We start from the raw sequence: 16,734 nt of genomic DNA, 5'->3' as shown, positions 1-16,734 counted from the left end.
TTTAAAAAATGATGGTTTCCGGCAAAAACTAGTCCGTCAAAAATTAGAGTCTTGGTCTAGAAGCCTTCATCGTTGTTCGTCAATGTAGCAGCCTTGGTCTGGAAGCCTTCATCGTCGTTCGTTGATGTAGCCTTGGTCTGAAAAATGACTTCCACCAAAATTTGGTAAAAGTCACGTTCTGTCAAAATGTAAAGATTTTCCTCCGTCAACGGAAAATATTTTTCGTTGACTGAATTTTTCAAACGCATCCAAACACTGGAAATTAATAAATTTTTAAAATTAATATTTTTTTAGTTTAACATTCTTTTTTTTTTTAGTGCTACCGACTCTATTACAATTCTTATTTAATTAATTTCATAAACAATAAATAATTTTTTTTGTCCTATATTTATAAGTATCAGTTTATTTTTAGTCCTTATTTTAAAAAACATCGTCTTGTGTTCCTAAATCATAGTATTACTGTAGCATGACCATTTTTTGTCATCCGTCAACAAAACTATTTAAATGGCATTTTGATTTATTCAGTTCTAAGTGTTAATTCCTTTTTTTTCTTAGATTTATATGTGTCGTTTCACTTTTAGTCACCTTTTTTTCACAATATTATCGTTAGTCCTAATATTATTGTGGCATTACTATTTTTGTCATACGCCAATAAATATGTTTAAATGTCATTAAAAATGACGTTATTAACTACTCAAAATCTTCATTTTTTCTTCTTGGTAATAGAACTGTTGGTTTTACGGCTTTGGGTAACCGTTCGGTAGGCCAACACTTAGGGTTTTGAGATTGTATTAAGGAATGTCAAAAGAGAGACAGAATAACGAGGTGTTATTAAATAAAATTCTGACCCTTTTACACTATGACCCCCGTCAGGGTATTTATACAAGGAGATAAACTCTCTACAAGGTAAGTAGGGAAAAAGGTAGAGCCGAATCAGCTATAGAATCTACCATAATTAATGAGGTAACTACTCAAACTGAAAAAAGGAAGCTACTTGCTGGACAAGGAAAGGAATCTCCGTTGAATCCGCTACTAACCTTTCTGGGCGCGCACTCGGTCGGGGACGCACCGGCTGCTTGGCGAGGTAACCCGGCTAGGGAGGCTGAGGTACCCATGCAAGGACACGCCGACTGTTGAGCCTGGTCGCCCAGCCGAGCCCTCTAGAGAGCCCAGTTGGGGACACACCGACTACTAAGCTAGCCAGTCCCTGAGCAGATGCACATCCGCCCCGCGACCTAGTCTCCCGTGTGCTTCGTGTTGCGGCGGCTACAACATAGGTCTTTTCTCACAAACTGACAAGTACTCCGACATACTCGAGCTCGACTGCCTTTTCCTGCTCCCAGGTTGAGTGCTCGATTTGGGGTATCTATCACCAATCCTTCACTTTTTTGGGTCTAGCTGAGCGAGGACCCGAAAAAGTAGAAAAATAACTAAGGGTGCAGTGGGAAGGCTTGACTGCCTTGATACCGCTCCACTTCGGGACATTTAAATACTTAGCCGGGAGCGCTCACTCTTGCCGACTGGTCCCGCTTCCAACCTAACTGCTTTTGCGAAGTGGTACGGTCGCTGATATGCAATTATGACAACCCCTCAATTCTCGTCGGTTGCAATCTCGATGCGTGTCTTTCCATAACCGTCTTGTCAGACGTTACGCCCGTTCCCCAACCGTTCGATCAAGGACACGTGGCGTAATCGGGTCAGCCGACCATATCTATATATACCCAAGCCATTCCCTCCCCCCCCCCCCCCCCCCTCTCTTCTTCCGCACTCTTCACTTCTCTCCTTCAACTCTCCGGTGAACTCTCCTTCCTCATAACCCCAAACTTCTCCCTCCGACGCCCCGCGTCCTTCTTTTCCGAACCATTTTCTCCGGCCGGCATCTTTTAAGGTCATCCTTCCTTCTCCTTTCTTTCTTGCCTGTTTTCTCCTGTTTCTGCCCTTGTCTTCTTCGGAGTCTCCTTCCTCCGCCGTCGGTGGCCGTCAGAGCCATACTTCTAACCCTCCAGCCGCCACTTCTTTACCGGCAACGGCCCAAGGTCCTACCTCTTGGCTCCGGTGAATCCTACCATCGACCGAGAGTCGGGCCAATTCGAGGACCTAGAGTGTCCAGTTGGCTGCCGCTCCACTTTGCGTGAGGTTGCGTAGAGGCATGGAATCGGGTTCTCCGTCGGGTACAAGTACAATTGAAATTCATACATTTGAGTTGATTGACTAAGTCAAACAACTAGAGTTGGTCAAAGAAATTAAAATTTGGTTGTTAAGCCATTTTCCAAACACCTCATAATATCAAGAAGGAATAAGGGTATATTTGGAAACTCATAAAATGATTTATGGAAATCATTTTCCCGGATTTTGGGTGTTTGGCTATGCTAGAAAATGAAGAGAAGTCAATGGAAAATGAGCCCAAATTTTTGGAAAATGGCTTCCCCTTTTTTTGGGGGGAAGTCATTTTCCATCTTCTCCATATACTTGCTTCACTTCAGCTCCGCCTCCTCCTTCAAAGCAGAGAGAACTCCACCAAAAATGTTTTCGGCGAAAACCAGACCACTGGTTTCCGCCGGAAACATTAAAAAAAAAAAAAAAAAACGAGAACGAGATGAAGGGAAACCAGAGAGAAGTTCTCTCTGGTTTCTTCGGTCTTCTTCTTTTTTAATTTTTTTTTTAAAATTTTTAATAATTAATATTATTTGATTTAAAAAAATAAATATTATTATAATTTTTTTATTTTAAACAAAATAATTAATTATATAAAATGTTTAATTATACAATTCTATCTCATTTTCCAGAAAATGAACCAAACACACAAAGACTGTTTTCTGCCGTGTTGCCAAACACAAGAAAGGAAAATGTTTTCCGGAAAATGACTCATTTTTCAGAAAACATTTTCCAGAAGTCATTTTTCTGTTTTTTTCAAACGGACCCTAGGGTTTAATAGGCCATCCAACTATACATCAAGCTGCAATTAAGTCACTAAACTCAAAAAAAACTACAATTGAGTCATTGAACAACGCAAATTCATGCAATTTAACATAAATAACTTGTTTACCTACTAATTATGCAGACGTATTGGTCAATGAATATAAAAATAATTTTTTAAATTTTATTTTAATAATTTTAAAATAATTTAAAAAAAAAAAAAACATGCCGGAGACGAAGGGGTCCGGCTCCGTCCATCCAGGAAACGAAAGGGACCCCTTCTTCTTCGGCTGTTTTTTTTTTTTAAATTAAAATTATTATTTTATTAAAAATTAGTAAAATAAAATTTTAAAAATTATTTTTAAATTAGGTGACCGATACGTTTTTTTTTTTTGGTGAAGAGGTGACCGATACGTTAGCATAATTAATAGGTAAACAAATCATTTTATAGTTAAATTGCATGAATTTGTATTGTTCAAAGACCTGATTATAATTTTTTTATCTTTTTTTGAGTTCAGTGGCCTAATTGGTGTAGTTGGACAACCTATTTGACATTGTTCCAGACTATTGTTTTTGCCATTTAACATTCCTAGACTATAATTTTTTGGACACTTTTAGTCATTCTCATGATTTTTTCTATTTTTAGTAAGGGCATTTTTGTCTCTTCATATTTTTCTTTTATTATTTTTCCGGTTTCAACCGGTTTATAACTTTAGGTAACCTCTGATTTTTAGTAATAATATTTTTCAACCGGTTTTTAGTAAAGTCCTAAACCAATTAAACCGGTTAGAATAAGAAAAAATAACAAAAGAAAAATATGAAGAGACCAAAATGTCCTTACTAAAAATAGAAAAAGTCATAAGAAAGACTAAAAGTGTCGAAAAAATAATAATCTAGAGATGTTAAATGGCAAAAATGATTCTCTCTAGTGGAATTAACTCTAATCATTTTCTTTGAAAACAATAATAAAAGCCTTATATTTAGGATCACATACATACATTTCATAATCTTAGTTTACATGATTGAGAATTCTTCCTGAAGACCGTCTATTTCCCCCTTAAAACTATGTTGCTGGATTATCAAAACAGAAGTGGCGACCGAGTAATCGGAAGCCGAAAGAATATCTCCTATCAAACCTAGCTCCGGGCACTCTTCCCAGTCATTCATCCCCACCGTCAACACAGAATTCACTCTCCCCCCTCGCCCCACTATGAACAGCTCGTATTGCCCTTCTAGAGACCTCAACGTCGAAAATGTCTGCCCCGAATTCACCAGATACTTCTCCCTGTACGCCACGCGCCCACCGGCCACGTGCCGATCATAGAACTTCGCGAAGCACTCGTCGTCCAGCTTCATCTCTTCCTGGTGCTCCGCGGTGTTGGCCTTCGCTTTGCTGATTCTCGCCGCCACGCTGTCCTCGCCGGCCTCCAGGAGGAACCGTATCACCGTGAGTTTCACTCCGGGGTGTCTCGCCACGCGCCCCACGTAGGACAGAGCCTCCCTGTCGTCTTTCCCGCCGATGAAGATCACAGCGGCGTTCAGGCAAATGCTGGTGGTCGATATCGTTATGGCTCCCAGCCCCCGGTCCACTAGGATCCCCACGGAACACGGCGCGTGTCGGAGCACCTTCCGGTTGACGTGGCGGAACCCGGAGTTTCCGGTGTCTAGCTTCCCGTCCGGCGTCCGGTTTTTGTGGAACGGCATAACCACCAAGTGGACCATTAGATCCTCGGCGAGAATGCAGACATCCTGGTGCATACTATTCAAGGTGGAGAGAGCCATCATTTGTTTAACGTTAATCCCCTCGCTCCGCTCCGGAACGTAAGCCTGAACCGAGCTGTTGATTTCCTCTCTCAGCCGAACCACCTCCGGGTCCGCCACCGTCGCCACGCCGTCCACCGCCCCTTGGTCGTTGCCGCTAGCCATCGTGGCCGCCACCCTGTCCGTCAACTCAATCATCTCCGTCAGATATATCATGATCCCGGGGTCCACCGGGCCGCGTGAGATCTCGATGAAGTTGATTGCGCAAGAAACGTTCTGTTTGCCTCGCAGACAAAGCAGGACTCGCAGCTCGTCGGATGCACTGAGCAATTGGAGTGCCATTCTTTGCGACGGCGAACGCTTCCTCGCCCAGCTAATGATCTTTGCCACAACTAACGGGGTGTAGACTATTGTCAAAAAAGTCATAAACACCACTGGAAGCCCAACCGACTCCGGAATCACACTCAAACCCAACTTCTTCATAGGAGGAAAAGTTGATTTGACCTGAAAATAGTTCATTGGACATAAAATAAGATGATGGATAATTAAGTATCATAGCTAACTATACTTGGAAGTTTGGAAGTTATTCATATTTTAGTCCCTACTCCCTATAGGGTATTTTAGAGATTTTAAATTAAATTTGAATCATAAGCCTATTTTATAGGTTTTAAATTAAATTTGATTGTTTTTTTTTTAAGTGCATTTTGGTGTTAGGAATACATAAATATATATATATATATATATATATATATATATATATATATATATATATATATTTTAATGATAATGTGTAACATTAGAAATAGAAATTAAACTCAAAATTTTCATATAATATATTTATTACAAATCAAATTCAATTAGTGTTGCAAAATTCTCTAAATGTCAAAGAATAAGGAGACTTCAACACAATACGAGTTTAGAGATGACATAATGCTGATTTCGTCAAGCATTATGGGTGTATATCAATAGTGTCGTTCCATTAAAAATAGAGGTCATGTCCATTTATAGACACAAGAAACATAATATCAAAAGACCTATGAAAAATAACAATAGAAGATCTATATAACTGGGGTAATTGAGTCCAAATCTATTTGAACTTAATGTTATTGTATTCTATAATAAAAATAAAAATAGAATAAAAATTTTTGTCCAAATATAATGCATAAAAATTCAACAAAGAAAAAAAATACAATACAAATTTTATTTAAAATGACATTTTAGTGCATATTCAAATAAAATATTATTTATCAAAATTTCAATGTAAGTCTTTTAATTTCTTTTTTCAATTACAATTAAGACTAATTCATGAATTCTAAAAACTATTTATCAAGTATAAAAATAATGAATATATATATATATACACACATGGTTGCAATAGGCGCTAGGCGCTAGTCGGGCGGTAGAGTAGCGCCTAGCGCCTAGACGGTCTAGGCGGCTAACTGAAAAAATGAAAAGCAGTGCACGTGCGTAGGTGCATATATGTCATATTATAAATACATACATACATACATACATACATACATACATACATACATAGGCGGGCGCCTAGGCGGCCGGTCTCCTAAGCGGGAGCCTAGGGGGGAAATCGCCACGGCCTAGGGGCGCCTAGCGCCTAGGCGGGATTTTTGCAACCCTATATATATATATATATATATATATATATATATATATATATATATATATATATATATATATATATATAATATTTTTTTAAAAGTTGAGCCCTCAAAAATTTGAGGCCCTGTGCAGTCCCCTGGTCAGACATGGCCAGGCCAGCCCTACACATCAATAAGAGTTACTCAACTACAACAACATAAGTTGAGTAGCACCACAAGCTTGAAGATAGTAAGACCTTGAGAGCATAAAAAGTTACATGTAGTAGATCGAAGTCTATGACACAACAAGAGTTGGAAAGTGATGTAGGGTGATTATGTCAAAATCAGTAAGGCTTCCCGACAGTAAGACATTTAAGGAACAACATAAGTTAACTCGCAGTAGAAATCCTCAACGAGTAAAAGTTTTGGTAAAAGTAAGATTTTGCTAACACCTAACAGTAAGGGTTCAGGGTACAAGTCTAGCCACGTTAAGCAGTAAGAGTTAAACACAAAAAGCTAGAGTTATTGATAACTAGACTTATAAGCTAAGAACCTAATAAGCAATAGGAGATTTGATTCACAAACATTATCTATTCTAATAGGATAGGAGATATCGTTACTATTAAGAGTAGATGTTGGCACAAGTATCATGAAGGATACTTACCAAAACAAGCAAGTTGCATTGGGAAGAGCAATAGTTGAATTTCTAGAACATGTTACATACAATTGTTGAACAAAAGTCTACACTTGTTAAATCTAGCTTGCATATTATTTTATTAGCAAGTTGGCAATTCGAATTTGTTTATCTCCAATAGACAAATTTGATATCAAGCTATAAATATGGAGAATGCTTAAGATGAAAGTATGAAATACATAAGATACCAAACCAAAAATAGTTTCAAACATTCTAAGTTCTTCACTCGATAACATCTAGTCATCGAAGAGACTTTAAGAGTTTCAAGAAGATCAAGATCCTCAATAAGCCTCATTTTAGTTAGAGAATTTTCAACCTTGTGATGAAGTTTTGTAGATCTTTACACAATTTGTAGATAGAGGTTGAGTAGTAAGCTTTAAGAGTTTTGTGAAAATCTAAGCAAACAATGCTGACTTGTGATCAAAATACTTCTTTTGCTTTCACTTGTAAATTGTTGGGTAAACAAATTTACTATTAAAAAACCTCCTGGATGACATATAGGAGAAGAATTGAATACAGAAATTACACCATTCTCGAAGAACTAAAAAGTTCTAATGTTTATACTTTACACTGTTAACTTTTACTACCTTATATTGCTTATTACTTACTAACTTTTTGAAAAATAATTGTTCTGTGTGGTACTGGAAAAAAAAAAAGAAAAAAAAAACCTTGACTATTAGTTAAATCTTTAATATAATATTTATTGATCGTGTTAAAATGTAAACTTAATTAGTCACATCTTAAATGGATATATACAAAAAAAAATAAAATAAAAAATTTAAAGTTTAATTTAAAAGTTTATTCAATCTCCATCCCTCCCTTCCCTTTCCCTCTTCTCTAGACTTTTCATCACAATTGAAAACATTAAGGTGCGCTTGAAAACTCAGAAAATAATTTCAAGAAATCATTTTTTAGGTTTCCAGTGTGTGGCAATAGGGGAGAAAATGAGGTCGATGGAAAATGATGTCTTAGTCAAATGAAAAGATGTATGTGTTTTAGGAAAATGACTTCCCCTTTTTTTGGGGAGAAGTCATTTCAACCACGCCTCTTCCCTCCTTACAGATCACACCTCTTCTTCCTCTTCTGCTCTCACCTCACCAACTACTACTTCTTCTTCTTCATTTTCTTGCCATCTTCTTAGCACCAGATATGTTTCTTCCTTTTTTCTTTTTTTTTTCAATCATAATTTTTTATGACTATTTTTTTTCCAGATCTGACCATCTAAAATGGCTTTCTAGTCGGAAACTTCCGAAAATCAGTCTTGCTGACTGGTTTTTACAAGATCTTTTGTTTGCAGAAATATTAGTGGCGAATTTTATTTTGTGTATTTTTTGTTTGTGAATTTCTCCCCTATTTTGTTTGTGAATTCTAATGGTTTAATGTTGAAGATAACAATTAAAATATTGAAGTATACAACTATGCTCATTTTCTAAAAAATGAACCAAACACACAAAGACTATTTTCTGCTGTGCAGCCAAGAAAAATATTTTCTGAAAAATGACTTATTTTTCAGAAAATATTTTCCTACTTCCGAAGCAGGTCCTTAATTGCTAATTAAAAACTATGTTGCACAGAAAAAAATTAAATGGAGAAATAATTTTAAAAATTATTAGAAACGAAACATGAGGAAAATATAACTATACATTTGCAAATATTTTTTCTTAATATGCATAAATAATAATTATCTCATAATTAAAAATATTAAACTAATAAATGAAAGCAGTGCACAAAATCACTATTAAATAGTTAAATAGTAAATACCAATTATCACACAATTAATTTAAAATAAAAATACAATATTTAAACTCCAAAATAGTTTTAAACTTAAACAATTAAATATTTCAAGTGTTTATATTTTCTTTAACATCATCATCACAACATATATATATATATATATATATATATATATATATATATATATATATATATATATATATATATATATATATATATATATATATATATATATATAGAGAGAGAGAGAGAGAGAGAGAGAGAGAGAGGGGAAGGGATCAGGTGCGGGGAGGGCTTTCCGTGCGGTTGTGCGGGTGGACGCACATTAAGTATCAAATTGACGCATTTTAAGTACACAACACACGCACATTAATAACCACACAAACAAAACACCTTAAAAACACAAACACATGTACCTTAAGCACAAAACTCACGCACCTTAAGCACAAACATCACGCACCTTAAGCACAAAACTCACTCACCTTAAGCACAAAACACACGCACCTTAAAGTTTCTACAACTACTCACATTAAGCACAAACTCACGCACCTTAAGCACAAGACTCACGCACCTTAAGTACAAGACTCATGCACCTTAAGTACAAAACTCACGCTCCTTAAGCACAAAACTGATACACCTTAAGTTTCAACAACTACTCACATTAAGTACACACCCACGGACCTTAAGCACAAAACTCACGCACCTTAAAACCGCACAAGACTCACTCACCTTAAGCACAAGACTCACGCACCTTAAAACCGCACAAGCGCACGGGAAACATTCACCCGCACGAGAACTTATATATATATATATATATATATATATATATATATATATATATATATATATATATATATATATTAAGTTCATCTAAATCTAAATTGGCAAACTAAAAGATGACAATATCTCTATGGTCACCAATTCATATCAACATTGTTTTATACATAGGTAATAGGGTTAATGGGCAACCCACTTGCTCTATGAAGCTCACTTCATGTTTAAATGACATTAAAATGACATTATTAACCACTCAAAATCCTCCATTTTTTTATTCTTGGTAATAGAACCACAATTCTTGTGGAAAGTAGACTTAAAGCACTAGGCTCATGGTTTGCCATTTAGTAGATTTGTGGTTTTTTTAATTGCACTTTTTTAGATTTTGAAGTAGATTTATGTATTGATAACATATTTATTACCAAGAAGAAAAAAAAAGAAGGATTTTGAGACTTTAATAACGTCATTTTTAATGTCATTTAAACATATTTGTTGATGAAGGACAAAAAAGGCCATACCACAATAATGCTAGTATAGGACCAACGATGATGTCTTAAAAAAAGAACTGAAAGTCGAATGACAACTATAAATCTAGGACCCAAAAAAGAAAAGTGACTTGACACTTAGAACTGAATATATCAAAATGCCTTTGTATTTAACGCCAGTTAAATGATTTTGTTAACATATGATAAAAAATGTTCACGCCACAATAAAACTAGGACCAAATGATGGTGTTTTGAAAAAAAAAAGTACTAAAAGTGGACTAATACCTATAAATCTAGGATACAAAATGAAATTAACTATTGAAACATGTTTATGAATTTTTAATTAAGGGTCCATTTGAAAACCCGTAAAATGACTTCTAGAGATCATTTTTCAGATTTTCTTGTATTTGGGTATTCAAAGAAAATAAAGTCAAAGAAAAATATTAATTATAGTCAATGAAAAAGAAAAAAAATAAAGAGATCCCATTTGATGGAAAATATCTTCCTAGATTTTTAGTCGGAAGGCATTTTCTATATTCTTAATTTTTCCGTATTTATCTTCTCTCTCATCTCTCATCTCTCATCTCTGTTATAGTTTCAAGATTATTATTACTACCACCACACCCCACCACTACACCAACACCAACACCATCACCATCACCACCACCACTACTACTACCAACACCACCACCACCACAATCACCGTACCACTACCACCACCACCACCCACCACTCCACAATCACCACTACCACCACCACCACAACACCACAACCAAAACTACCACCACCACCATTCACTACCACATCACCACAACCACTTATTATTATTATTATTATTATTATTATTATTATTATTAAAAATAATATGTTTATTTTCAAGAAAATGAACCAAACAAAAAAAGTATAATTTCTTAATTTTTAACTAAATATAAAAAAGTTTTCTGACCTTTCGCCAAACATTAAAAAACTAATAATTTTTTCAAAAAATGAGTCTTTTTTATGAAAGTCATTTTCTAAAAAATATTTTTCAAATTTTCAACACATACCCTAATTAGAAAATTAGAAAATAAGAAAATAGTATAAAACTTGTTCGAAACTTGTGTGATTAATAATGAAATTCCACAAAAACGTTTTCAAATAATTTTGTGTGAATCCCAAAGACGAAACATTTCCTAATTAAACAAGGAAACACTACCCTCATAAATATTTGGGCAACATAGATCAAAATTAAATCAAACTATAGGTTTTATTAGATATAATAAAGAGATTAAAACTTGTAAAAATAAAAAGAAAAGAGAAGAAGTAGCAGGAAGAAAAGCTTACAACTAAGCCGACAACACCCAAGAAGACTTGAAAATGGCCCTTGGTATTGAGAAGCAAACCAATTGCAACGGATTCCGGCCAATGAAACCCAAGCATCACTCCCGACACCAATGATCCGACAACTTTTCCGACAGTCGTTATCACGAACAAGCACACAACGTTAATCCACGTGTTCCAATGAGCAACCCCAAATTTGTTGACGTGTGCGGAACTCCCTACCCAGAGGAAAAACAAAGGGTAAAAAATGGTGGTAAAAACATAGTTAACCTTGGTGATCATCATCCTGGATATCCTCCCATCTCTGGGCATGAAAAGCCCCGCCAGAAACGCCGACAAAACCTTATTAAACTCCCCGAAGTACGGCGAAGTGCTGCACACCAACACCACGAAGGCTATGGTGATCACCAGGTGGGACCCTTTCATGGACTTCCCCTCCGGGTTCTCGTGGTTCACCCAGTTCATCACCACCGGCGCCGCCCTCTTCGCCAGTGCCGTCTGGAGCACCAGCGTCGTCGCCATTTTCGCCACGCTCCTCGGGTTGCGGTTCTGGAAGTTCTCGAACGGGTCGAACGCTATGTACCCTAAGGAGATGAGGATAGTGGAAACGACGTCGGAGTGGACCCCGGCCGCCACCACGAACCGCCCGATGTCAGACTTGCCGATCTTTAGATCGGTTATGATGCGGGTGAGCAGAGGAGAGGCCGTGCCGGACAGCACGAGGCAGAGCCCGATGTTGATCATCATGTCCGAGGACATCTTCAGGGACGGGACCAGAAAGTTGGCCAGTATGAAGGTGGCCAGCACCCCGGAATAGGCAACCTTAGTCTCCGGGAGGTGTAAGTGTTGAAATATGTTGGGATCTATTTCTAGTCCCACCACAAACATGTGACATATCATTATAACATCCACAATGTAGCTTAATGTGTCTTTAATATCCTTCTCGTCTAAATACTTTCGTACGGTCCGGATATTGCTCAGAAACAACCCTACCTGCACTATTAACGAACAAGCTAAGTTGTTCAATTTGAAGAATAGCTATAAATAATTCAACATTTCTCTATTATATATTCTATGTAAATAAATTATAAAGAGGGGATATAATATAATATAATGGAAAGAAGATTTGACGTACCACGGCTTCAGAAATGATGCGAGGTTGAGAAATAGGACGCAAGAGAAAGTGAACAAAGTTGCACAAAACCATGGCGACGAAGAACCCTAACGCGTAAACGGCTATGGACGCCATTTTAACTGTCATCGCCGTCTGGCACCGCGCCTCCTCCGCCGCGTTGTTTTTTAGAAAATCCATTATTTCTTAGCTGATTTCCGATATGATTCCTAAAAGCCGGAGGAATTGGGATTTCTTTTCTATTTCTTTGACAGAAGAATGAGAGTTGTCCGGAAGGAGAAAATGGTTTTCTTTTTTGCTACTGTGTGTGAAAGGGAGAGAGAGAAATTCAATTCCCTGAGGAATCGAAGGTCAAATTTTGTATGACCACGTGGAGTAAGGTGACCCATTTTACTCCTAATTACTTGGAGGAGCTGTTGGAAGCTAAGGGACACAAAAACCTTGCATCTCTCTCTATGTATATATAGAGAGATAGGTACTTGAATGGTGCTTTTAGAGTTAAACTATAAATTAAATAGTTTTTTTTTTCTTTTTTTCTTTTACATTTAAGCCATGTTTGGTAAAATGACTGTTAGCTGATTGGGTTAATTAGAGGGTATAAATAGTTGATAACATTAGCTGATTGTAGAAAAATGTTTGGTAAATTAGCTGTTAGCTGATAACTGTTTGATATAATTTTTTTTCTTCTCAAAAAGCTAATTGAAAAAGTTACTTGGAGTAGCTTTTGAATTTTAGCATTTTGGAGTTGCAAAAAGTTAATTAACCAAACATTTATATTGATATTTTAACTAAATCAAACAATTAATAGTGGTCAAATAAGTCAAAATTGACCTATAGATCAGACCAATTTTTTACCAAACAGGACCATAATGTCAAAATTGACCTATAGATCTGACTTAAGGCCGATCGCTCTTTGTAACGTGGTGTACAAAGTGCTAGCCAAAATGTTGGCTAATAGGCTAAAGGGGAATTTGGGACACGTAGTGTCGCTTTCTCAAAGTGCCTTCGTCCCCGATCGTTTATTGACTGATAATATTATAGCAGCGGGGGAAATCAGTCATTTTTTGAGAAGGAAGACTAGTGGGATGGTGGGTTGGGCGGCGCTAAAGCGTACGACCGTATGGAATGGAGTTTCCTAGAAGGTATGTTGGGGGCTTTGGGTTTAGATCAAGAGTGGGTGGATTTGCTTATGTCGTGTGTCTCGTCGGTGAGTTATTCCATCCAGGTCAATTGGGAGGTTGTTGGTACTGTTGACCCTACCCGTGGTATAAGACAAGGAGATCCGTTATCTCCTTATCTGTTCATCATTTGCGCCGAGGCCTTGTCTCTTTTATTACAGAAAGCGGAAGCTAGTGGGGCTATTCATGGAGTAAGGGTAGCCCGGGGTGCCCCGACTGTGTCTCACTTGTTTTTCGCTAACGACAGTCTTTTATTCTTCAGGGCGAACCACCAGGAAGCCATGACAATAAAAGAGTACTTGGATTTATACAACGCAGTATCAGGACAATTAATCAACTATGACAAGTCCAGTGCGGTTTTTAGTTTGAATACTACTCCTGACCAGCGTACGGTGGTTTCCGCATGCATAGGGGTATGCGAGGCAAGTGATCTTGGGAAATATCTGGGTTTACCGTCGGTGCTAGGGCGAAACAAAACTGCAACGTTTCGCTATGTTGAGGAGAAGGTCCAGGAGCGCATCGACTCGTGGCAACACAGATTTCTTTCTAAAGCAGGTAAAGGGGTGCTACTCAAAAGCATTGCGCAAGCTTTGCCGATTTTTACGATGTCTACCTTTTTATTGTCGGTACGTGTGTGTGCGACCATTGAAAAGTTATTTAATCGTTATTGGTGGGGAGGAGGTGGCGTAGGAACTAGGGGGATTCATTGGTTGAGCTGGAACCGGCTGTGCAACCCGAAGTCCAAGGGCGGTCTGGGTTTTCGTAAGTTGCATGAGTTTAACGTGGCGTTGCTTGCCAAGCAAGGGTGGCGGCTTATGATCCATCCAGAGTCGTTGGTTAGTAGAATGTTAAAGGCAAAATATTTTCCCAAATGTGACTTTATGGAAGCATCAGCAGGGAATAATCCCAGCTACATATGGCGTAGCATTTTGGCAAGACAAGAGGTGCTGAAATTGGGTGTAGCCCGTCGACTCGGTGATGGTAGAAATACTCGTATCTGGGGCTGGGGATGGCTAGCTGACACTTCAAACCCAAATCTTATAACTCCTTACACCGAGCATTTGAAAGACGCCATGGTACACGGACTCTTTGACGACCGAGGCCATTAGGACGAAGAGATTGTGAGGAATATTTTCCACAAGGAATATGTAAAGAGAATCTTAGCGACGCCAGTGAACATTCATTTTAAGGACACTTGGAGGTGGCCAGGTGATTTGTGGGGTTTGTATTCGGTGAAGCATGGTTACCGTTTGATTACAGAGACAAACGATGAAACGGATGTTGGTAATTGTTTTCACTCATGGAACAGGTTGTGGTCTTTGCCAGTACCTCGGAAAGTCAGGAGCTTCATGTGGCGGTGCGCTCGCGGTATCTTACCGATAAAGGAGAACCTGCAAATTAAGAGGGTGTGGGTAGGTGGGGGTTGCCCGTTATGTAACTCACCGGCGGAGACAACTGAACATCTATTTTGCGGGTGTACCTACGCCAGAGGTCTATGGAGGGAGGAGGACGTTCTACAAGGCCAGAGCTTACAGCAATTCATGGAGGCGCAAATGAGCTCGGCAAACGGCGAGCAAGCAGTGATGATGGCAGTGATCTTCTGGACTTTCTGGATGGCTAGAAACCATAGCGTGTGGAGGCAGATCACTCCCGCGGTAGAGAGCATGCGAGTTCAACTTGACAGGTTGATGGCACTATGGAAGGAAAGCTACGTGAAAGGCGATAGACCAAGACGAGAGAGCAACGATCCGGATCTTTGGGAACCTCCACCGCATAACACGCTTAAATGTAATGTGGATGCAGCCATGTTTTCTTCTTCTGCAGGCTTTGGCGCTATCGTTTGTGACCATGAAGGTCATTTCGTGGCAGCACTTGTGGCAAACTCGTGTGCACCCAGGGCCCGTTTATGGCTGAGGTTCTAGCAGCCAAAGAAGCGCTAACGTGGCTTAAAGGACTACACTAGAATCATATTATTATTGAGTCCGATTGTTTAAATTTCTGTAATGCTTTTAATTCCCGTGTCGTAGATTATTCGTACGTAGGGTTGATTGTAAAGCAATGTTTATCAATTGCGTGTGACATAGGGAACGTTAGGATTCGCCATGTCAAGAGATCAGCGAATCAGGTGGCTCATAAATTAGCCCGGGCAACCGATTCTATGTCTGTCTCAAGTTCGTGGGCTGTTATCCCACCTACATGTATTGCTGGTTTATTAAGTTGTTAATGAAGCTATTTTGTTTGCTTTCAAAAAAATAGTGCACAGTTAAAAAAAAAAAAACAAAAACAAAATTACCTTTAAATGCTATTTAAACTCTAGAAACCTACTCTCAACTTTTACTCCACGTCTATTTAAATTTTATTGGAAGAAAAAAAGAAAGAATGAATAAAAATCATGATCCCCTTATATTAAGCAATCAAAAATGCCCAATCATAAGGAGAGTACATGTATCATGTCTGTAGAATTACTCATAAAAATATTTCTCTTTCTCTTGCACTTTACCTTTTCTTATCTTATCTTGGGACTAACTTTTATTATACTTGCATTGGGATCAATTTTACACATACACTCACTAACAAAACTACACAAATCTTTTTAATTTCTCTGCAAGGTCAAGACTTCTGTTGCAAGAAAATTTTTAATTTCCTTTTAACTTGTTTTAAAAAAATTTTAAAAGTTCATTCAACCCCATCCGATCCACTTCTAGACTTTTACTTGCCTAGGATCAAAACATCGATTTTTTGAAATATATATACATACTATGTCGGCTTTTTGAGAAACCAATTCCTCTTATTATTATTTTAAAATTTAATTACAAAAAAAAAAAAACATATTCAATTCACGGCGTTGGTTTTTAGAAACCCCATATCGTATATTTTTTCGAATCATACTAGGCTCCCCTCGAACTTTATCTCAAAAGTCAATTAGACTCTCAAACTTTTTAAAGTTACAATTAAACACGTCAACATCTCATTTTAGTGCAATTAAACTCAACAACCTATTAGTGACCTGATATCGCATGTCACTAGGCTTCAACAACTCTGTATTCCCGCAATATTCCCGACAACAAAGTGGTCGTCGTTAGCGTTTGAAGAAGCCGACCATTTGGATTTCCTTCTCAACCATTGAAGAACCCGACCATGGTTC

The 16,734-nt window shown here is 37.7% G+C and overlaps 2 protein-coding genes across 2 annotated transcripts; one reads left to right on the top strand and one right to left on the bottom strand.

The window, feature by feature from the left end:
• Positions 1–3,930: 3,930 nt before the first annotated feature.
• On the bottom strand, positions 3,931–12,609 carry LOC109177285 (cation/H(+) antiporter 28-like). Its single transcript, XM_019326596.1, has 3 exons — positions 12,415–12,609; positions 11,283–12,272; positions 3,931–5,181 (listed from the first exon to the last, which is right to left on the bottom strand). The coding sequence occupies exons 1-3, from the start codon at positions 12,589–12,591 to the stop codon at positions 3,931–3,933; spliced, it is 2,418 nt and encodes an 805-aa protein (XP_019182141.1). The 5' UTR covers positions 12,592–12,609.
• Positions 12,610–13,531: 922 nt separating this feature from the next.
• LOC109177284 lies at positions 13,532–15,511 on the top strand. The gene is made up of 3 exons (XM_019326595.1): positions 13,532–14,665; positions 14,899–14,957; positions 15,079–15,511. The coding sequence occupies exons 1-3, from the start codon at positions 13,532–13,534 to the stop codon at positions 15,509–15,511; spliced, it is 1,626 nt and encodes a 541-aa protein (XP_019182140.1).
• Positions 15,512–16,734: the final 1,223 nt, after the last annotated feature.

Source organism: Ipomoea nil, unplaced genomic scaffold, assembly GCF_001879475.1.
Source record: "Ipomoea nil cultivar Tokyo-kokei standard unplaced genomic scaffold, Asagao_1.1 scaffold0804, whole genome shotgun sequence".
Classification (NCBI taxonomy): Eukaryota; Viridiplantae; Streptophyta; class Magnoliopsida; order Solanales; family Convolvulaceae; genus Ipomoea; species Ipomoea nil.
The sequence above is the reverse complement of the archived record's forward strand: the minus strand, read 5'-3'. Positions and strand labels throughout refer to the sequence as shown.

Excerpts from the sequence above, each read along its gene's own strand:
- LOC109177285 (XM_019326596.1), bottom strand. The coding sequence starts at position 12,591 with ATGGATTTTCTAAAAAACAACGCGGCGGAGGAGGCGCGGTGCCAGACG. Across the intron at positions 12,273-12,414 it reads GCATCATTTCTGAAGCCGTG|GTAGGGTTGTTTCTGAGCAA; the intron begins GTACGTCAAATC and ends TTAATAGTGCAG. Across the intron at positions 5,182-11,282 it reads TGGGTGTTGTCGGCTTAGTT|GTCAAATCAACTTTTCCTCC; the intron begins GTAAGCTTTTCT and ends AACTATTTTCAG.
- LOC109177284 (XM_019326595.1), top strand. The coding sequence starts at position 13,532 with ATGGAATGGAGTTTCCTAGAAGGTATGTTGGGGGCTTTGGGTTTAGAT. Across the intron at positions 14,666-14,898 it reads AGCATTTGAAAGACGCCATG|GTTGTGGTCTTTGCCAGTAC; the intron begins GTACACGGACTC and ends CTCATGGAACAG. Across the intron at positions 14,958-15,078 it reads CATGTGGCGGTGCGCTCGCG|AGGTCTATGGAGGGAGGAGG; the intron begins GTATCTTACCGA and ends TACCTACGCCAG.